Consider the following 22500-nt stretch of genomic DNA (forward strand, 5'->3'; position numbering starts at 1 on the left):
GCACCAAACAACTAATCAAACCAACCATCAGACAAACAAACACTTGAACATTGGCATGATGAGAACTACATTTATTGACAGAACCATCTTTGGAAAAAATGTATTTAATGTGTGTAGTTTGGCCCATGTTCCATTCATAAACATGAAGAGGGCGGGGTTTATGATACATACTGCAGCCAGCCACCAGGGGGCGATCTAGATGTTTTGGCTTCAGTTTGGGAATGTCATTAGTTTTACAGGTAATTGATCGCACACCAAAATATTGTGCAGATAGGACACATTATCTTGTAACCATGAATGTCTGTTCAACATTTTCTGCCAGTGCATGAGGTGGATTTTGAGATATTACACAGTATAAGTGAAGATTCATGAAATGATTCATAAAATGCCAGGTGATCACCAAGTCAGATGGCTTCATATTCTGGGGAACATTAATGTCTGTACCAAATTGAATGGCAATCCATGCCACACAAGTTGAGATATATCAGTCTGGACCAAAGTGGTGGACCAGTTGGCCGACTAAAACAGAGAGGCTAACATTGGGATCCAGAAAGCAAACCCAAACCCTCAGAAACATTTTATTTACTGCAAGACTATTTTACTGTAAGGTGTTTCTTTTATTCTGTCCACCTTATGTATATGTGTGAGTACCAGTAAGGCAGACGAAATAAATAAGCCTGGCTTGTACCTTATTAGCTAACCCTTTGTTCAACATCACAGTCTTCCTAACAAACACAATCAGCCCTTAACAATGTTAGTGAATCACATGTAACACTTCCGCAGTGAACTCGCCAGATAACAGTTGAATGAATGCTTGTTTACGCTGCTGGTCTTGTATTTCCCTGAACTGGTCTTGTCAATTGCTCTCACATGTGGGCTTAATTTGTTTTGCCTGATGTGGTTGTTTGTTTGGTGAAAACATTTTTTGCGCTGTGGAACTGCAGCTTGAAAACATTATAAATGGAGGCAGGTGATGTGTTTCTCAGTGCACGAGTGTCTCTGACAGGATTTTGTCAGATACATGCAGCATGGTAGACCCTTTTGGCCCCGTGCACAAAGCTGCCGAGCTACCTGTAGTGACCATGCGTCAGAAAATGTTTAATATCGGGGGAGGATTGAAATGAGGAATAGCAGAGATGTCATAGAACTGGTTTAGTTTACATAACATGACATAGCTCAAGATAGCTAAGCCCAGCGTTAAAGCACATAAAGGATCATATAACTCACTCTGTATCCAGGGCCGTACCCAGAATTTCAGAAATCATGAGTCCAAGGGGCGTGTCCACTGAAGCGTTTTTTCTTGAGCCCAGCTTATTTTTTTAAAAGGATTTGCAATGAGAGATGTTACAAACAGCAACAGCGTGACATGGTGCTGAGCTTCTTTTCTTTACTGAGCGCTGCCCGTTTTCTGACTGCTGGGAGTTCAAAAATTCTACTATTGGTCCGCATTATTTTTGTATATCCAGATAGTAATATATAAATAGGTATTAATCATGGTAAGTAAAAACATATGCATCTAAAATCACTGGAATCCACCTGAAAAATGTGGAAGTTTTTACAGGATAATGTCCTGCTCTCTGCTAAAAAACAAAACAGGAAAATACAGATGACATGACCTCTTTGTCCTCAGTATGAGTTACAGCTCTGCCTGTCTTCCCACATCTCTGTCTTCACTCTTTTACTTCATGTTCCCAAAGTGTCTGCGCTAAAACAGCACAATAATGGGACTGTATGTGTCTTGATTTACTGATTTTGTCCTTTTCATAAAATAACTCCCCTGACGAGAAAGCCTCGCGAAACCACATTGATATGGATATGTATTATATTACAGAAGGCTCCCACTTTAAGCTTTTCATTTTCCATCCAGTTCCAAGCTGTGGAGGAGCTCAATGACTCCTGAGAGACATCTGAAGCCTTTGTTAGATAACATGCAACGCATGCTTTTGTACCGTACGTGATCAGATTGAGTTTCAGTTTGACTTGTAGTATCATGTGCTAACTGCTACAACAATAGCGGTAGAGTTTCAGTTTAAAACTCCGTACTGAACAAAGTGGGTTGACTGCAGTCACTGCTGGGACCTAAATGTTGCTTCCTGATGGTAAAGTTGTTGGATGTTGCTCGGCCCTCACATGGCCTGTGGGGAAACTTGTTCTGTGTCACTGTGTACTTGATCAGCGTTCCCCTCTGTTTACAAAAGACAGAGCCCTCTCAGGTTTCTGTTGAGGGAGAAAGTAACACTGAAAGAAAACTATTTCTCCCCCCCGACTGTTTGGGTAACATTCTCCTCCTCTGTGTCCTGAGCCTCCGCTATAATCAACCTTGTCTGACCTGAGCTGCTCACGTCTCCCCCCGCCCGTTCCAGGCACTGCCTGTCTTGGCTCACAGCTGGTGCTGCCCTCCGCTGCCTGCCAGAGTTTTCAGACCACCTAAAGAAGCATAGGGCAGGCTTTGTCTTTGTCTTTTTCTCCGTGCATCTCTCTGGAGTCAGAGAGATCTGCAGACAGCAGAGCTGCGAGGGGGCTGAGGGGGGAGGGGGTGCGAGGATGCCGGAGGTGGGGATCGGCAGCTCATCCCCAGCTTGGACACCAGAGCCGCAGTGTGGCGTGCCGGTGCACATTTTAAAACACCATGACTGTCTGCTCCTTGCTGGGTTTTGTTTGTTCCTCTCTTCCTCTCCTCCTCTCCCTCACCCCCACTTCCCCTCCCTCCTCCTCTTACTTCTGTCAGTTCTTCTACCTCTATTTCTATCCCTCTTTCTTTCTCGTGGCTCTTACATCACCTGACTGGAGTTTTTTCTCGTCAATGCAGCAGCAAGCAGATGAGTCAGGCTGGGCTGACTCTCCTCTACCGCCATCCTGCCTCCCCTCTCCTCTCCTCTCCTCTCTCTCTGCAGACCTAGCCAGCAGACTGCATCGCCCAGAAGGGAGGCGAACAAGAGCAAAAACTTGTCACCCCCACCTAAGTGTTTCTTTCACTGGTGTTTGAGAGTCACGTCCTCTGTCAGAAAAGCGGAAATGTAAAGTCAAACATGATTCAATCTGCAATCAGTCAAAGAGCGTGCATTAGGATGCGCTGCCTTACAGAGCAGAGTGCTGAGTTTGTAGTTGCACTGAGATTTTGTCTGTGCATCGCTGTGTGGAAATGAGAGAGGCTAGCTGAATGGATCCTCACCTTTAGTTCAAGAAGTGTATGTGTGTGTGTCTGTGTGTGTGTTTGTGAGACGGCTCAGCCAGACAGTGCAGGCAGACAAGTGTCTCTGCTGACTGCAGATGAGATGGAGTGTTTACTGACACAGGGAGCATCAGCCGCACGTGCTCCTCCACATCTTCACTCTTCAGTGCACTTAGTTTGAGGCTCTTCAGCTGGACTGTAGCAGGGCAGCCTTAGCGGCGAGGCATGGAGGTGCCTCTTGTGTCTCATCACGTCGTTTGGAGTGCTGTTGAAAGTATACTATCAATTGTAACCAGTATTTCTCTTTGATAATTCAGTTTTAGTGTTAAGCGGATTTTTTTATTTTTTATTTCTGTGCCATATTACAGTTTTGCGCTGTTTGCAATGTACCAGCAGCTACTGTAAACAACGCTTACAAAGACAGCTACACAAATGAGTCATATAAAGCTGAATACCAATTAGCTGTATGTGTCAGCTTTAATAGAGGTGTGACAATCATAATAAGGGAACTTGCAGAGGGACAGAGAGGGCAGATAATCGCTGCCTGAATTGTTGGCACATCAATCACAAACACAGCAAAATTTTATAATGTAATAAAGGGAAAAGGTTTAAAAACTAATGTATGCCAATCACAGAAAAACTGTATTAATTGAGAGGAAAAATGGACTGTCATTATTGTCTAATCTGACTACTAATTTTCGGATTAATTAATAAATTCTTTTGTGTATTAAATGTCAGAAAACAGAAGCTCAAGATGACATCTTCACATATCTGACACTATTTAATTTAGAATTAAATTTTAATTAAAGTTAAAAAGAAAATTAAAAACAAACACACAAAGAAATGACCTGGAAAAGGAATCACACCAATTTGCTCAGTGTTTAAATACTTGTGACAGCCATCTGACAGCAGCACAAGGAAAGTGATCTTCAGGTTTCAAAAGGTTAAACAATTTATCGCTTGTGTCACAACTCAATACCACTGCACTATGCGCTTCATCAAACCTGCATTTAATGCAAAGCTCTAATATTAACAAGTGTTTCTGTTATTTTGTCCACCACCTGTGTCTCAGGGGAAGGCAGACTGTCATATAAGCATGTCTCCATGGAAACCACAGGTGGCTCCCTGCAGTCCATTTATCCTTTTGCTCCACCCTTCAATTGATCTAATTATCCAACAATTCATCTGCCATCAAAACAAGGTCATTTTAGGTGTTTGGTTGCCATAGAAACTGTTGCTGACCACCTGTAGAGCCCACACACTCTTTAACGTGCCATCCATCCACCCATCCATCCATCCATCCATCTGTAGCACAATAAAAATAGGTGGTGATGAGCACAATTCAAGTCATCCACCTGTCAGTCACTCTCACACTTCGATAACAGCCACCGTGGGGAGATTATCTCCACGAATCCTTTAATCTCATTTCTGTTTATCTGCGTCAAATGTTGCAAGAGATGCACAGAGATGCGAGAGTTTGAAAAAATAAATTACAGCTGTTAAATAAATGTGTAGCTGGAAGAAAACAGGTAGTCATTTATGAACATGTACATAAAGCATCATCACACACACAAAGCTTCCTTTTGTCACTTTTTACTAGGGCTCCTGTGTACATGATGTATGTTTATTTACATCTCTGTTCTTTGTACACTCACTGAATGCAATTTCCATACTCAAGGACATCCACGTGATGTTTAAGTTGATGTCAGACCTTCATGCTGTGGTCTCATCTTCAAGACAGAAGAAAGAAAACGTTGATATTACAATCAGGAAAGACTATTATTAATAAAAAAAAACGTAATCGTGGCTTTACTATTTTTGTCTCTCCTACCATCTCAGAATCTTTCATAAAGAATCAGTTAGATTAAAGTTGTTGGACAACACTGTTATTGTCACGCTCCTCCAATTTCTTTGTTGATAAGAGTATTGTCATCTTGAAAGCCATTGCTCCCATCAAGAATAAAATGCATCATGGGATGACGGTGATCATTCCCATTAAGTGTAAGATGAAATCTGCTCAGCCCCATTGTTCAGATGATTGGGTGGATTTCATGCCAGTGAAAACACCACACCACAAATGTCCCCTTGGATGGGACATTTGCTAACGTGTCCATCATTTCGATGTCAGTTTTATAGTTATGGCTCACAAATGCTACTTTTTCAAAATGTGACTAAAATGTGAATTTCCTAGTTTGAGGCTGATGCTCTCTCAGACTGTGATATGGATTTAACATCATGATTTCTGTCTCCACAGGGAAACGACTTAAGAAAGATCCTCCTCACACGCTACTTTGGAAATCAAAAGCTTCTCTCCAAGTCAGAGCTTGGGAGTGGAAACAGCTCATCTGGCGGCTTTGTCAAGCCGTCATCCGGAGGTACTGAGAACCCCAAATAAACCCAATAGACACTGCAATAACTACTCACTGCAGAGGAAACAAGAGCAGCTAACATGACAGCTTCTTAGGAGAAGTGCAGCTTGACAGTCGCTAGCAGAGTTTTGGTTAAAACAATTCCTTAAGCACCATGCAAAGAAAAATTATGTTTGTGTCTGTGTGTGTATATATTATGTATTTAATACACACACACACACACACACACACACACACACACATTATGTTTGTGTATATGTGTAAATATGTATATATGTATATATATACATGCAGGTATATACTGCAGGATCACAGTGACCTTTGACTTATGACCACTTAAAATCTACCCAGTTATTCGTTGGGTCCAAATGGACATTTGTGTTGTTTTTGAGGAGGCATTCTTGAGATATCATGTGCACAAGAATGAGACATCCACATGGATGGACAACTGGAAGACATAATGCCTTGGGCGACAACTACAATAATGATCAATAATGTGGGCAGTTTAATCTTTGCAGATCTGTGCACAATTTTATTAAATGTTGATATTAAATCTTTGCAGTGGGCTCTCCCATGCTGGATTCTGACAAGCCAGGCTGCAGTGTGGTGGAGATCCAGTGTCTTTTGGACAACGTTGGGGCATCAGAGTTGGTGATTGACCTCATCGTCAACACCAAGAACGACCGGGTGTTTGAAGAGAGCATCCTGCTGGGCATTGCCCTTCTCCAGGGCGGAAACACACAGATACAGGTGTGGGCGACACAGACACTCAAATCACCTATTTCTGTCCACATTGATCAGCTGTAACCCAAAGCACACACACAGATTCAGATCTAGATTGATGTTGATTTCCACTCTGCCTCCCCTAGAACTCCTTCTATAACCAACTGTACAAGCAGAAGAAGTCCGAGAGGTTCTTCAAGGTCTTCTACGACCGAATGCGTTTGGCCCAGCAAGAGATCCGAGCCACTGTGTCCGTCAACATGTTTGAGCTCAGCTGCAGAAAGAGGGATGATGACAGTGACGTTAGTGGCATCAGGATGAAGAAAGGTAAGAAAGTCGAGTAATGATTTTTAAACCTTTGACTTAAACTGCCTACCTGGCTTCACTCTCGAGTCTGGCCAAAATGTATTTGTCACCTCTGCTGTCTGGAACATGCAGCAAAGCACTGTGTCAAAACGAAACTGAAGGTGAGGTTAAATAAAGTGAACCTCCTGGATAACAATGTCAGATGTACCTACAGATGAGCATTTCGAAGTGACATACTGAATCACTGGGGTCATGTCTGGAGCCATGGCTAAGCATTTCCATAGAAACAGGACTGGACTCTGTGAAAAGCAAAAAAAAAGGCCCAGATATAAACTTGAAAACCTTAATGTTTTTACAGTATGTGTGTGTAGTCTTGAAGTTCAGCTCGACCTTGAGTTTAAACAATAGTGGAGGATAAATCCAGAGTGATCTTTGCTGCTCTGCTGACCTCTGTGCAGACTGTTGTTCCCTGTTCCTGCAGTCACATGTCAGAGGCCATGTGACGGCCCACATCACAAGCCTATCAAAAGGCCATTGTATCAAGATCGGGTCCCCACTCAATATTTGCCCACTTGTCAGTGGGAGGGGGGTCTCTGAAAATTTCATTTTTGATATGTCTTGAATGTCAAAATGGAGGCTGCCATTGATCATTATTGGAAGTGGTAACCTTTTGCACGTGCTTGTTTTTCTGTTGAACAGTTGCTCATATTGTTAATATCTCTTCATGCTGTGCTCTAGGGAAAGACGCGGGGCTTCATATTAGGGAGGACATGCGAGGGCAGCTGAAGGAGGCCTCCTCAGTCACCTCAAAGGCCTTCTTCACCTTCAGGAAGGAGCTAGATCCCGACCTCGAAGGCCTCGGCCAGAACAGTGAGATGGTCGGGGCTGAAGAGGTTATTGAAGAAACTCATATGAGCCCAGCCATCACCATCATGAAACCAATCCTACGTTACCTTCAGCTGCTCTGTGAGAACCACAACACAGACCTGCAGGTACGGGCCGGCTTCTTTGATTGAGAGTATGAACCTTGAAATCCAACTACTCGTAAAGGCTCAGTGTGTAGTATTTATAATACAAAACAATAATAATAAAGATAATAAGAATAAACTTTATTTGTATAGTACCTTTCATACAAGAAATGCAGCCCCACGTGCCTTCCCACAAAGAAATTAAATTTTTTTCAGAATCAGAATCAGAATCTGGTTTGTAAGTACATTTACATATACAAGGAATTTCACTTGGTGTTTTGGTGCAAAACAATTGACATATAGGAAGAATAAAAATTGTGAATTTAAATAGAATATAAAGGAATTTAAATTTATGAAATAAAAAATAGAATATAAATAACACAGAATGTATGTACAAAATGTGTTTTACATGTTGATTTACATGCACCAAGGGCTTCACATGAAAAGACAAAGAAGACATAAAGACATAATAAAACCTGCATGTAAAAATAATATACGATTAGAATACATAGAATGCATCTTCACATGGTTAAAACCCACTTGATAATACTAGTAAAAGTAAAAAATAAGGATAAAAATAGAATGCATAAAATGCATAACATAAGATGGATAATAAAACCCATTGAGATAGTATTAATACAAAATAAAGCTAAAAATAGAGTGTATAAAATGAAGAATTCAAAGCAGTTAAGTCAGTAGTTAAGTCCCTAGAATTTAGAGGAATATATTGGCAGAAATTGAATAAAATATAAGTATAGTATATTCTTAGTATATAGTATATACTATATAGTATAGTATATTATTTTCTTTTTAAGGGTATAATCACCTGAAAATAAGAATCATCCTGTTTTCATTACCTTAAATGAGCTGTACATAGGGAGCGGGTCCTCGTCCATGGAGTTTGCCATGCTGCACCTCTGTGTTTCCACAGTTGGCCAGAATGGACAAACCAAATAGTGGCTCTAAATAGGGACATTCACGTCTTCTCATCAGCCACCAGAGTTAGCACTCCTGTGTAAGATTCTTTTTATGTCAACTTCTTTCTTCAGTGTTTTCACTGGTTTAAATCACGGGGTCCATTTATTTTGGGAAGAGACCTCTGTGTAAAACTCAGCTCCCTGTAAAAACCTCCTGAACATCTGGATCTCAGAGAAAATAGGCGAGCACACATTAACAGGTGCTGGGCTAACGACCTGTCTGCAATGTGCCCAACAGCATAAGATAAACACCAATTTGTAACGTAAAAGTGCTTTAGTCATTGCTTATACTGGTTTTAATCACCTGGTCCAGTTGTTTTGGTGAAAAAGAAACCTATGTGGATATTTGGCTCCAGGTAAAAACCTTATTAATGGACAGTGAAGGAATTCTAACCGGGAGAAGTTTCAACTGATCCATCTGCAATCCTCATCGCTAGATGCCACTAAATCCCCCTAATCCCCCTAATCCCCCTAAATCTTATCGACTGTTCCTTTAAATGAGGTGCTGATTGAATGTATTTTTTCTCCAAATCCAGAACTTTCTGCGCAGCCAGAAGAACAAGACAAATTACAACCTGGTGTGTGAGACTCTTCAGTTCTTGGACTGTATTTGTGGAAGCACCACTGGAGGCCTCGGGCTGCTGGGCCTTTACATTAATGAGAGCAATGTGGACCTGGTTCGACAAACCCTGGAAACCATCACAGAGTACTGCCAGGGACCCTGCCATGAAAACCAGGTCGGTAGACGAATAGTTAAATTAGAGTTGATGAGGTTTAGTTTATTAGTTCATATACAATATCGCAGATTCACTAATGATCCTACGCTATTCTTTTCTTTTTGAGTGTTTTTAAGAACTGACACATCTTCTGCTGATGAAGTTTTTTCTAATGTGCATTCACTTTTTTTTCAGAGCTGTATAGCCAAGCACGAGTCAAATGGCATTGACATTATTATAGCACTTATTGTCAACTCCATCAACCCCCTGGGGAAGCATCGGCTGGACCTCGTGTTAGTGCTCAAGGTGAGCAGCATGTGCCTCTGAGAGCCCTGAGAGGCTGCTCACTCTGACACACGGCCATTGAAAGCCTTTACTATACCACTACTCATGGATTTCTTTATAGTAGTAATTATCTATAGTGCTCGAAAGTACAAAGAAGATAATTCGAGGTTTTTTGACCAATTCGACATTTCACATTCACAAACAGCATGTTTTTATGAATAAATGGAGCCATGTTTTTTTAAGAGAATGTTGCACCTCCTTGTTTCCACGCTGTAAAAATAAACAATTTCTTTCATATTCAAGATGTTAGTGTCCAGAGCCCCTTAAAATGTTGTTAATCAGTTGAATAATCACAGAATTACCTCAACTTTTCATGTCAAATTCACTCAACTTACAATTTGAAGACTGCCCAGACACTAACTTTTTAAGTTAAAACAAGTAGTTTATTTTTATAGTGCATGTAAAGTTTTTAGTTGATTAAAATGTAAAAGCTCACCGGTGAAGCCTTATGTTGCAGAACAATGCCTCCAAACTCCTACTGGCTATCATGGAGAGTCGCCATGACAGCGAAAACGCAGAGAAGATTCTCTACAAGATGAGACCCAATGAACTGGTGAGTGTGTGTGTGTGTGTGTGTGTGTGTGTGTAGCATGTGTCACATAAAACAGCTTGGTCCAGTGTAAAACATGCTTTATAGTGAATACACTTTAAGTCGCAGTAACTTCTCATAACTTTTGTGCATCAGGTGGATGTCATGAAGGAAGCCTACGCCCAGGGTCTGGAGAGCGAGGAGGACGAGGACACCGTTGGTGATCAGATCAAGCCCAGAGACGTCGGACACAACATTTACATCCTGGCCCACCAGGTAATGAAAATGCCTGAGCTTGTTTTTGTCTGAGGCAGAGACATTACTGCATTTCCTCTCTTTTTCTCTCTGTTTGTCTGACCTTTTGCTGACCTCAGGGCCGTGCACACAGTTAATGTGTGTCGCGTCCACATGCATGCTCCTACATGAGTGTGTCCCCTGCACTAAATGATGGGAAACTGCTCCTCAATGAAGGAATGCTCCACCAGGTTTCTAAAATTAGCTTTCAGGATGTGACACTGGTTGTGCAGACAGGTAGGCTGCGGGTGTTCACTGGAGCAGTTGGTAGTCACTGTATTCCTAAACAAATGTGCTTTGTGTGTGTGCATCTTGTGTGTGTCTACAGTTTGTCATTTGGACAGGACAGACCGAGTCTAGCAGGCTTTCACTTCTGCTTCTGTAGAGTCAAAGTGTCAAACAAGGTATTTTTGTCCAACCAGCAGACTGGTTTCATCATGACAGGCAACATTTTCTTCTTGAGTGTGAGACTGTAGATTTTCTTTTTCTCTTTTTTTTTTTGACCTCAGACAGTATACACACACACACACACACACACACACACACACACACATTCACTGATGGCAAACAGACTTAGACATAAGCTTATCAAGTATCTTTAAGAAGATATTATCTGGTATTCGCTCTCCAGGGCTGCTGCCATTTACCATAATTGGTTTATGAGATAAGAAATGAATAATGATAAAGTAAATGAACAAAAGTAAATGATAAACAGTAGTTTGTAAAAATGCAGGGACAATAAACGACTGTACATATTTTTGACAGGCAGCCATGGGGTTTATCGAAAGATAATTATAAAACGTTGTTTTGGCAATTATATATTCTCTATATGAAAATGTGTTGGTATGCCGTTTTTTCTGCTGCTCCCAAGTGGCCAACAAAACAGCTATTGCAGGTTTCTTCATCCAATATTACCTAACAGAAGTATATACATAGAACTAGGAGGAAGGGCAATATGGATGAGTTACATAACTGTCTTAATGTAAAGTCTTGTCTTTGGACTAAAATGTACTCCCATCCAGATATCTTTATATTTATCCTGTTTGTTTGTTCTGTGAGGACGTGTATTTATTTCTTCACTATTTGTTTTTTTTTTTACTTTTCTGTTTACTTATTTTCATGTCAAGTTGCATCGTGTTGTTTTTTAAGCTCATTATGTTGAATGATGTGTCCATATTTAAAGCATTGTGTCAGAGGATGGTTGTGTTGTGATGAAGCTTGGGAGGCATAGACCATTATTGTTATTAATTACACAGATCTTGTCCTCAGGAGTGCAGTGAGAGTCAACAGGTGCAAATTTGCAAAAGCTGTAACCGGGGGTTTGGTCACGAGTCACATGACTTGGACTTAAGCCAGACTGAAGTCATAAATTTAATGCCTTTATACTTGACTTAACAAAATCAAAAAAGACTTTTAACATTTGTGGTCCATTCAGAATGAAACCATGACCCAGTTCTGGACCATGAACCACCAGTTTGTTTTAATAAACAAATGCAAATCATAGAAAGCATTTTTCAAAAGATTTTTGTGACTTTAATATTTGCATGACATTTGTCAAAGAGTGCATTATGGCTTGTTTAGGACTCAAAGCTCAAACTTAAGGTCTTGGGGCTTGACTTGGGACTTGAGTGCAAAGACTTGAGACATACTGTCTGTGACTTTCAAAACAATGGCTTTGTCCCATCTTTGGCTGTGACTGTGTACGTGCATGGATCAACATGTTTATGCTTTCACACACACAACCTCACAAACATCTGTCACTTGTCCGATGATAAATAATGAATTTTTACCTGTATGAACAGTTGATCAGCTGTCCTTCAGCTCATGGTGATCTTTCCATAAAATCTTGTGTAAGTCTAATGAATTCACCAGGCAATTGTGCATCTTTTGGGGCAAAAACTGTGGGTGCCAAAGGGTGGGGTAACTTTTGTGGACTGACGGACAACTAAATGCAGTGACTGATTGGTTGCAGCCATGAATTAGATGAATGAGTAATTTTATTTTGGATCCTAGCTGGCCCGTCACAATAAGATGCTGCAGCAGAGCTTGAGACCGGGGTCGGGGTTGGGGCCGGGCTCATGTGTGGACCCCGACAGTGAGAAAGATGACGCCCTCCATTACTATGCCTATCACACAGCTCAGATAGAGGTAAACATTATCAACACTTCATTTGTTTATGCTCTGAGTGTAAAACTGTATATACCAAGTATATTACATTTATCATGTATCTGTTTAAAAAATGTTTTGACTAAAAAGCCCTAATGAGAATTTACCGGATATCTATTCGCCAGATTGTGCGTCACGACCGCACCATGGAGCAGATAGTGTTTCCAGTCCCTAACATCTGCGAGTACCTCACAGAGGAGTCCAAAGTGCGTGTGTTCACCACCACCGAGAGAGACGACCAGGGCAGCAAGGTTAACGACTTCTTCCAGCAGTTTGACAACCTCTACAACGAGATGAGGTGGCAGAAGAAGATCCGCAGTGAGTCTTTACATTCTGAATCCAGCGCTTGCAAAATAATGATGGTGGCAGCAAAAGCGGGCTGCAAGATGGTAAATCATGATTATCATCCAGAGTGTCTGGTTATTGTTATTTTCCAGAATAAATTGAAGGGCCTGCAGCAACTTTGTGTGTCTGTGTGCTGAGTTTGTGTCCCTGTACTTATGCTTCCTGTTCTGTTTGTGCAGAAAATAAGGCTCTGTTCTGGTTCTCACGCCACATCTCTCTGTGGGGGAGCATCTCCTTCTACCTGGCTTGTCTGCTCAACATCGCTGTGGCCGTATTCTACCCATTCGGTGATGATGGAGATGAGGGTGAGAATATCTGATGTGTTTGTTTGTTTGTTAAGAGTTCAAAAAGTGAACAAGTCACAATACGCAGGCCAATACATGCGCCTTTTTCATAGACATTTTGACTTGTCACAGAAGGAAAAACAGTTGTAAATAATAAAATTAATGACAGCAGAATTCCAGGCAATTCTCAGAGTCCTGCTGTTATGCATGCCCACTGTCACAGTAATGACTTATTGGGACACTTGAATAGAACAGAGGCATTGTTAATGCTATTAGTGCTTCCCAACCTTTGACCAGTCATAACATCTGCTGCAAAAAGACCTTTTATTTTTTGAGGACTTTATTTCACTGTTATTTGAAAACAGCTCTCCCGTGTCATCTAAGGTTGTGTTTGCATAAAGGCCCTACACACTCACTTATTTGCCTCATTAGACTTCTTCTTGGGACACTGTATGCTCGTATAAAATGTGCTTCAGTGGACTCAACCTCACTGTCAACAACTTAGCCTTTAATCATTTTTATTGGTTTATTGAGATTTGTGACCTCATGTGGCTTGCTGTATAGCTCTGCCCAACTTCACCTTATCCTTCTGGTTACCTGAAAACACCTGTGTGGGAGTACAGAACCACTGAGAAACACTGATGACGTTTCCTACTCTTCCACTTCATCTTTTCAAATGGCATTTGTTTAATATTGCAAGATTGCATATAGGTTTTGTTAAATAAATCAGAGGACCAGATACTCCAATAAGGTAAAGAATATACCGGGGACCCCTCATGCATGTCCCGAAGAATAATTTCACAAAGCCTGTTTTTTTTATACTTCTATAGTCTTAGTTGTATGAAAGAAAAACACAGAGAACAGAGTTAGATTTGTTAGATTTTAACGTATTCTATGAACTATTTTAAATTTAAAAACTTGAATATTGTTCATTGTGCCATGAAGCCTTTTGCAAATAGATAAATTAAGGCTCTCAAACAGTTAATTTTTAATTTTAATTTTCAATTTTATTTTGCATTACAAAATGGTCATGAAGACTATATTGATAAGATGAAGTAAGTCTTACCAGATTGTCTTCATTAGGGGTCAGATGACAGCAAAAATCTGCATGGGACTAAAATAAAGTGGGCATGTCCGTAAAGAGAGACTCATGGGTACCCACAGAACCCATTTTCATCAGATATCTTGAGGTTATAGGTCAAGGGATCCTTGTGAAATTACCATGCCTGAGATGCTGGCATGATTGGACTCTTTAAGTCTTTTAGTTTTTGATGATACCAGTATCATCAATCTAGCTTTAAAACTGAGCCTGGTACAGTCTCATAAAGACAGGAATGTTGGCCACCAATTAACGCAATTTTAAAAAACTTAATGTGTTAATTGCGGAACTTTGCATTGAGATTAATGCGTTAACACTGTGAGTCCCAAAATAAACGGATAAATACACGTTATTTTAATCATATCTGAAAACTTGAGCCAGAAGCCCACTTCTAACGCTTTCCGTGGCACAGACCTCCTTCTGGTTCCTGCACCTAATTTTGGTTTTTAACTTTATGATCAAATTTTTTTTTTTAAATTTCCTCATCTGAAACCAAAAAAAAACGGTTCAACTATGAAGAAGTCAGTGAGAAATTGTGTGCACAGTTGGTCCATGCTTATTTTTTTCAGTAAAAAAACCCCAACACAACAAAGTTTGCAGTAACCAATGTAATCCACAATTTTGCTTCCATTGGTAATTTCTGTTGTGCATTTGCCAGTCATATCAGGCACATATTAAAGTTTTTTTGGTTTAGTTTATTTCAGTTGATATTGTCATCACAGTAGCATTAGAACTGTATATGTATATGTGTCTAACCTGTCCACAGCAGTCTTTTCAAAAGTTAAAATAGTAAAAAGGAGTGAAAATGCATCCATAAGTACAACCACAAAAATAAAAATATCATATGGGAACAATATGAGTTTCATTGCTGTTATAGTGTGATCAAATGGTTTTAGCCTCACTGAAACATGATCACATATGTTGTCCTTTTGCTTCACTCACAAGTGTTTTCCTGAAAACCTCTTTAATCAATAAATCATCAGCACACAGCAGTTTCCTGAAGAATCGTGAGCTTCAGTTTGGTGGTTTCCAGTGCAGGCTTAAGAAGCTGTTTTGAGTGATGAAGATGAGGTTCCCTACGGACCACTGTTTGACATTTTAAAGTGCTGCCTGTGATTGTGTTGTGCTAAGTTAAGCGCTTAGGTCAGGTGAATAATTCATCAGAGAAATGCTGCAGCGTTTCAGAGCACTAATGTGTGGTGTGTTTGATTCATGCTTGATTCCTCTGTTCAGGCACCTTGTCCCCGTTCTGGAATATCTCACTCTGGGTGGCGTTGGGGGTTTTCACCGCATTACTTCCTGTCTTACCCAAGCCGTGGGGCATCCTGTTCTTCCTGGTCTCGCTCATTCTACGTGCCATCTACACTATGGGCCTCGGTCCGGCTCTGTTGTTGCTGGGCACTGTCAATGTAAGTAATGGACCATTTGAACCAGTGTTGACAGGGGACTTGTAGTTTTTGCCTCTTAACACATCAAAGCTGTTCACTCTTTTGTATCCCTGAGACTTGTTTTCTTCTCTTTCAGCTTTTCAACAAGGTAGTCTTTCTCGTAAGTTTCGTGGGCAACCAGGGGACGTTCACTCGAGGCTACAAAGCAGTCGTTATGGACATGCTCTTCATCTACCATTTGGGTTATGCCATCATCTGCGTCCTGGGCCTCTTTGTGCACGAGTTCTTCTACAGCTTCTTAGTAAGAAATCTCTCACACATTTAACTTCCATAATATATCATGACAAGGGATGGGCATGAGTACTCAAATACTGCATTTGGACATTAGTATTAGTTACCCTTTAGATTAATCAACCTTTTTTGGATGGAACACAGTTGTGCAACTGCTATCTGAGAACATCTGCTCAGATTAATTAGGACCAGGCATGAGAGTGACGTTTGGAAGTATTTAGACAAAAAAATGCAATGAATGGGCAGTGCAAGCTACATAACACTAAACTTCTATTTCATAACTAAAATCTCCAGTCTAAGCAGAGCAGAAAGGTAGGCTAACCCCTAACTGATTTTTGCTGGAGTGTTCATATAGAACCCTACTTTAAGTGTTTTGTATTGTTTTGTTTTGTTTTTTTACAAGGACATGATAGTAATTTAATGCAAATACTCAAATATGGAAATTACCAAAAATGCCCATCCCTAGTTGCGACTGATTGATCCACAATTTTGCATGAGCATTTGCTCTCAATAAATCCATTTCCTGATGACTCACAGATGTCAATCTTTTCTGCAGTTGTTCGACCTGGTGATCCGAGAGGAGACGCTTCTCAACGTGATAAAGAGTGTGACGAGGAATGGCCGCTCCATTATTCTGACAGCTGTTCTGGCCATCTTCCTTGTCTACTTCTTCTCTATCATCGGCTTCCTCTTCCTCAAGGATGACTTCCGCATGGAGGTTGACCGCCTCCCTGCACCAGGTCAGAATTTTTTAACATGTTTAAACCCTCTAAGTCAAGGTTTTACTTTGCCATGCACAGAGAAAGGCCAGACCCTTTGTCTTGAACAGTTTAAATGTAAATTTACATGGTATAGCTCAACTTCTGTCTTGGCAAAAGGAAAGTTTTTTACTCACAAGCTGTACTGGTGTCCAAGTGCCCTAAAGACAAGTATTACCTGGGTAATGTGTAAAAATTGCATAGGCTGACTGTGATCTTATCCAATGCAAATCAGCAGTGTCTCTAATTTGCCAAGTGTAAATTCCACATTTTGTTATTTGGGGTTGTATTTAGGTTTTCTGTTTTCTCTGCACTTCGATTCTCCCTCTTTCCTTGTTGAGAATTGGAGAGGTTGCATTGGCAATTATAGTGAAAAAGCAGCATGGAGACCCTTTTGCAAAAAAACAAGCTCAAATCAATCAGAAGAGTAAAGTCTCAAAAGATGATGAAATGAATGATGTGACAATGTGTGCAACAATTAATTCTTTTAACCCTCATTTAAAACACAAGGTGGTTAACATTGTACATCTCCACCAGCTACTGTTCTTTACATTACCAGAATGTGTCTTTATTGTGTAGAGTGACGTTACAGATGACTGTTGGCATCATATTCAACAGGGCGACAATGTCAGTAACTTCAAGTAAAATACAGACTTTGCTTATCCTGTGCGAATAAAAAATGCAGACACGGCAGGTAATTTCTTAATCACATGAGGTCTCCAGGTAATACTAGTCCTGTCTGAACAGGGCTTATGATGTTACCCATGTAATTGCTATGTATCTGGTTTGAGTCAAGGTAGGAATCTCCCATCTTTTGTTTTCTGTCAGGTCTATTTTACATTAAATGTCTTTGAAAAGAAAAAAAAAAAAAGCTATCCGGAAATAATTATGACAGTGCTTGTGACTTTATATGTATTTTTTAGTTGCTGTATTTTCTCTTATGCTGTGGCTGCTGTGCTCCTGAATTTAACCTTAGTTTACCTAAAGCATGTCCTAAACCTGCACTCTTTTACAGTGTCCTCATAAAAGTCTGTGTTGCTCTTTTTCTGCGTTGAAGAGATTACACGTCCTGAAAGTTAATGAGTTTCAAACCTCGAGAAAAGTTAAAGATAAGAGGCAGACTAAGCAGTCGGTGGCTCTGCAGACACTCGGACACTTTAACATTGTTGACAATAACTTCTGAACAGAATGATTGGCTCAGAATGAATCTGCTGCATTGAGTTTTTCCCCTTTTGGATTAAAAACTTTCAATAAAAACTGTAGAATCAATGTTTGCACAGTCGCCAAATTTAAAAAAAAAATTGTAGGGTATGTGCAGTATACTGTATATACATACCCAGGCACATGTTTTGAAAACACTGTGGAGAGTGTGGGTGTGTTAATGAGCTCCGGCACAGTGCTCTGACGGTCAGGAAGACAACCTGCTAGCACATGTGCACCTGTTGCATAACCTGGTGGCCGCGCCATCCTGTGTTTTGCTGAATAGAGCGTAGCAGACACAGCAGAGCAGTGGTGGGTTATGTAACCAGCTGGGCTCACGCCTGTCTATCTGTTAGCTGTGGGGTGAGCTGAGGCACAACCGGAGCTCCATCAAAGATGAGGAGCACCCTGTCCACACTGCTGCTGCCTCTGGGCTGTGACCCCTGCGCCCCGCCTCAGCCCCCATGTCCCCTCCACTCTCCTTCTTCTTTTTCCCATTGCCTGTTGTCCCCCAGCCCTGCCCTCTGTCCTGCAGCCTGTCAGGGATGAAGGCCCTTTTGGTGACACTCTGGCCCAGGTGTACAGCTCTCCTTCTGTCTGTCTGCCTGAGCCGATCACACTCAAGCACAGCTCCTCTGCTGCTCGGGGCTTTGCCGATGTGCAAATGATTTGTTCAGGTTTTTTCAGCAACACTTCACCGCCCACCCAGCAGCTGCTGCCTCAGTTTACATAACGTCTGACTATATCTTTCTTGCTGATTTTGCCGGTGCTAATGAGAATTAGCGGGAAGGAGTTTTAATGCCAGAGCACAATTTAATCATCTCCTTTCATTTGTAAATTATCGGTGCTGTTATCATTAATCAAACTCACATCATTTCCCCTTTTTTTCTCTTTTTTTTCCTTTGAAAAGGAAAAAGGGATTTATTGAGTAACAATGGAGATGCTGACTCATGTATGAAAGATAGCTGCCCTGTTTCGACACCTAAATCTGTTCTTGGTAAGTTTTGATTAGATTAAATAAAAATGTATTTTTTATTTCCCACCCATTACGAACTGCTGAGTGGACATGTTTAAAGTTTTTGTGGTTCGACCGAGGTGTGGGTGTGCATGTTACCTCTCTGACAGTAGTCACTTCCTGAAAGGTTACTCAACACACGCACACACTGAGATCTGCACACACAGTCATACACTGTTACACACACACACACAGGCGTGCACACAAAGAAACTTGATGAGGCAGAGGGGGTGACTCACACTCCTGTTTGTGTTCCTGCATCTCCCTCGATCACCTGCACCATAGGGGCACACACGTGATCCCATCCACATCCCTCACCTCCTCTGTCTCCTCAGCAGTCGTGCTGTGCATGACATTTTCTATTTACAGTATATTTACATTTAATATGAAATCCAAATAACAATTTATTGAGCTTTAATTCTCACAATTTTTTTTTATTCTCACATTTGAGGAGGCTGGGGAGTTGAAGGTATCCATTTGATCTTTAGTCACGCCATTATCGGCTGTTCACATGACGAGGTGTTTTATTATCATTCAGTTATGAGAGTCAGCTGAGTGATAAATTGTTGAATTAGGTCAGACTGTACTTGAATAACATTTTTTTTCCTTTCACTTGAACTGAAGTGTTCTTAAAATCCTCCACAGACCTTTAGTTTATAATTTAATTCAGTCATGTTTATAAATTACTTTAAAAATTTTGTCAAAAGTTGTAGTTTTGTTACATTAATTCATTTAGTCATCAAATTAAGTGATGAAAAGGAGAAGCTACTTTTAAGAAAAATCTAAATCAGAAGTATTGCATATTCTTGTACAAGGGTAAATGCTGCACATTTACCCTTGTTGTCTACTGTATTAATGCATTTTTTCTTGATTTATGTTTGTCTGGTTGTAGATGAAGACGATGGGACAGAGCGGGTGTGCGACACTCTGCTCATGTGTATAATCACAGTGTTGAACCAGGGACTGCGTAATGGAGGAGGTGTGGGAGACATTCTCAGGAGACCCTCCAAAGAGGTAGGACGGCATTGTGTTTTCGTTACCTTAGAATGAGCAGGTCCTCATCTATGAAGATACATACAGTACATACATGCAGTAGCCCAGAACGGACAAACCAAAATTGGTACTAGAAATGGCTTTTTGCATTTTTGCATCAACAAGTTTGTAGCCCCACCGCAACGTAAGCGTCGGAAAAAGATTTTTTAAGGTAAAACTGCTTTATTCAGTGTTTTTTTCTGTTTTAAATCACTGTTTTGTTTTGTTTTTTGTTTTTGGAGAGAAAGAAACCTCTGTAGAGGCTGCTGGTAAAAACCTCTTGAACATTTGGATCTTAAGTTATCCATGAAAATAGGTGATATATATAAACATAATGAGCACTGAAGGAATTCTAACCAAGAGAAGTTTCAGCTGGTTGCAATCTGCAGTTCTCACCACTAAAAATCCCCCTAAATCTTACTCACTTGACCTTTACTGTCTGTTTTTAATGACATGAACTACACATAAATGGCATTTTTGCTGCATTAGCGCAGGATTAAATGAAACTGTAGTGACGGGGTAAGTTAAATAATGCATTTTTTCCATATTTTCCCTGCACCATACAGGAGCCCCTGTTTGCGGCCCGAGTGGTTTACGACCTTCTGTTCTTCTTCGTTGTTATCATCATCGTTCTTAACCTCATCTTTGGTGTTATCATCGACACCTTTGCTGACTTGAGGAGTGAGAAACAAAGGAAGGAGGAGATCCTGAAAACCACCTGCTTCATCTGTGGTGTGTGCAGCTATGTGTTTCACTCATTACTGTTTGCAAATGACAGTGAAGTGAAAGAGCAGTATATTTGGGAGAACTTGTGTTAAAGAGAAGTAATGTCTTACAGGGTTGGAGAGGGACAAATTCGACAACAAGACGGTGTCCTTCGAGGAGCACATCAAATCCGAACACAACATGTGGCATTACCTTTACTTTCTGGTTCTGGTGAGGGTGAAGGATCCAACCGAGTACACCGGCCCTGAGAGCTACGTGGCCCAGATGATCGCGGTCAGTGGACCAAACATACAGTACACACACAGTGCCTTTGCAATACAGTGTTATGCATCAAGTTGCATCTGTCATCAAATTACTTTAGCTTAAATTACAATGAAGCACATTAATTTAATTTAATTGTTTGCAAGGTATGCAAATGAATATGAAACTGCACTGCGCATTTTTTTAAGATGACACACAAGAACATAAACACAGCCAAACCCAAGAGATTTTGTTTATTATTCCAGCAACATATGGACAAACAAACACATTCATTTCACCCCCTAATTCATATTTTGCTGGCGAGCCGCACCAGTCAGCATACAGATGTCTCCGTGTTGGAGTCTTAAAGTTTTTGCAGCCTTTCTCACTTTGCAGACTTGCACAGTGTGCTAGAGAAGCGTGAGCCTCTACAGCAGACGAGCGATCGAAAAAAATGAGACTGAGCCTCTAGGCCTGTGCCAAGCATCCCAATTTATTCTCCTTCCCCCCTCACTGCTGGAGAGAGATGGCTCTCTGTGCTTAGGTAGTCTTCACTATGCTGAGCTCCTAACCTGCTGGGACACACTGTGGTTAAATAGTAATTAAACCCAGTCCAGCTCTATTATCATCAATGCACCAACTTGCTGCACTGACACACAGACAAGAAGTTGAAGGATGTAAGGGCAACTAAAGGTGTTGCCGTTAGGTTAATGGATTCAAATGAAGCCTTGGAGCACAATGGCACATTTTGTGATTAACATTTGGCCATGATGGGCATAAGAATGGTGGCATTATAATGAACAATTTGCATTATAAACAGGTGACAGACATTGAATTAATATGCATCAGCGGGTCTTCCAACAGGTCGACTCTGTGATGCGAGGCCAAGGTATCACTGTGTGATGATGTAATGATGAGTCAGGAATTTATATTAACACCTCCTAACATGCTGCACAGCAGAAACACACACAGAAGAAAATGGGCTAAAACCTTGTTTCTATGTTGTTTCTTAACATTTCACTGACTAGTTTGATTAAAGGTGTATTCCTTCATGAGTCTCACAAAATGGTGAAGACATTTTAATGCCCCTGAAAACTTGGTTACAAATCTTTAGTTTTTCTTCAGTAACATTAAATATTCATGTCTAAATAAGGAACAATACAAGTTGGAGTTTTGAAAAAACAAACACCCTTAGTCATTATGTATTACGGTTTATATTGTATTACAGTCAGAAACCCAACAGGGAATAATAATAATAATGAAAATTAAAGAGTTGATGAACTGAATTAAAGGGGGACCACAAAACTAAAAAAACATGCCTTTATAATCTTACACAACTCGTGCAGTATGATCCAAGTCTCATTAATCTAGTTGTATGTTCAATACTTTCCAAACATGCATTTTCACTAAAACTTAATTATTTAAAACATAACTGCTTTATGGCACAGAAGTAGCAAGCATGCATGGGTATGCACATTAATTCATCACAAATGTTTACCATTTTTGGATTCTTTGTTCATGACAGAGGCATGCGAAAAAAAACTGTTTTTTTTGACA

General features: G+C 40.5%; 1 protein-coding gene across 2 annotated transcripts in view; it reads left to right on the forward strand.

Moving 5' to 3' along the window:
* itpr2 (inositol 1,4,5-trisphosphate receptor, type 2) overlaps positions 1-22500 on the forward strand; it is an 82179-nt gene that overhangs the window by 48056 nt on the left and 11623 nt on the right. For both annotated transcript variants that reach the window (XM_042496636.2, XM_042496637.2), the window contains exons 38-55: positions 5427-5547; positions 6104-6291; positions 6411-6591; positions 7309-7562; positions 9052-9252; positions 9427-9537; positions 10034-10129; positions 10262-10381; positions 12413-12547; positions 12691-12883; positions 13090-13215; positions 15527-15702; positions 15818-15982; positions 16529-16712; positions 18841-18927; positions 19838-19959; positions 20544-20709; positions 20816-20976. In XM_042496636.2, coding sequence (XP_042352570.1) covers positions 5427-5547; positions 6104-6291; positions 6411-6591; positions 7309-7562; positions 9052-9252; positions 9427-9537; positions 10034-10129; positions 10262-10381; positions 12413-12547; positions 12691-12883; positions 13090-13215; positions 15527-15702; positions 15818-15982; positions 16529-16712; positions 18841-18927; positions 19838-19959; positions 20544-20709; positions 20816-20976 — 2787 coding nt within the window. The remainder of the gene's footprint in view (positions 1-5426; positions 5548-6103; positions 6292-6410; positions 6592-7308; positions 7563-9051; positions 9253-9426; positions 9538-10033; positions 10130-10261; positions 10382-12412; positions 12548-12690; positions 12884-13089; positions 13216-15526; positions 15703-15817; positions 15983-16528; positions 16713-18840; positions 18928-19837; positions 19960-20543; positions 20710-20815; positions 20977-22500) is intronic.

Source organism: Plectropomus leopardus, chromosome 7, assembly GCF_026936395.1.
Source record: "Plectropomus leopardus strain MGB_pleo_1.0 chromosome 7, ASM2693639v1, whole genome shotgun sequence".
In the NCBI taxonomy this organism is placed as follows: Eukaryota; Metazoa; Chordata; class Actinopteri; order Perciformes; family Serranidae; genus Plectropomus; species Plectropomus leopardus.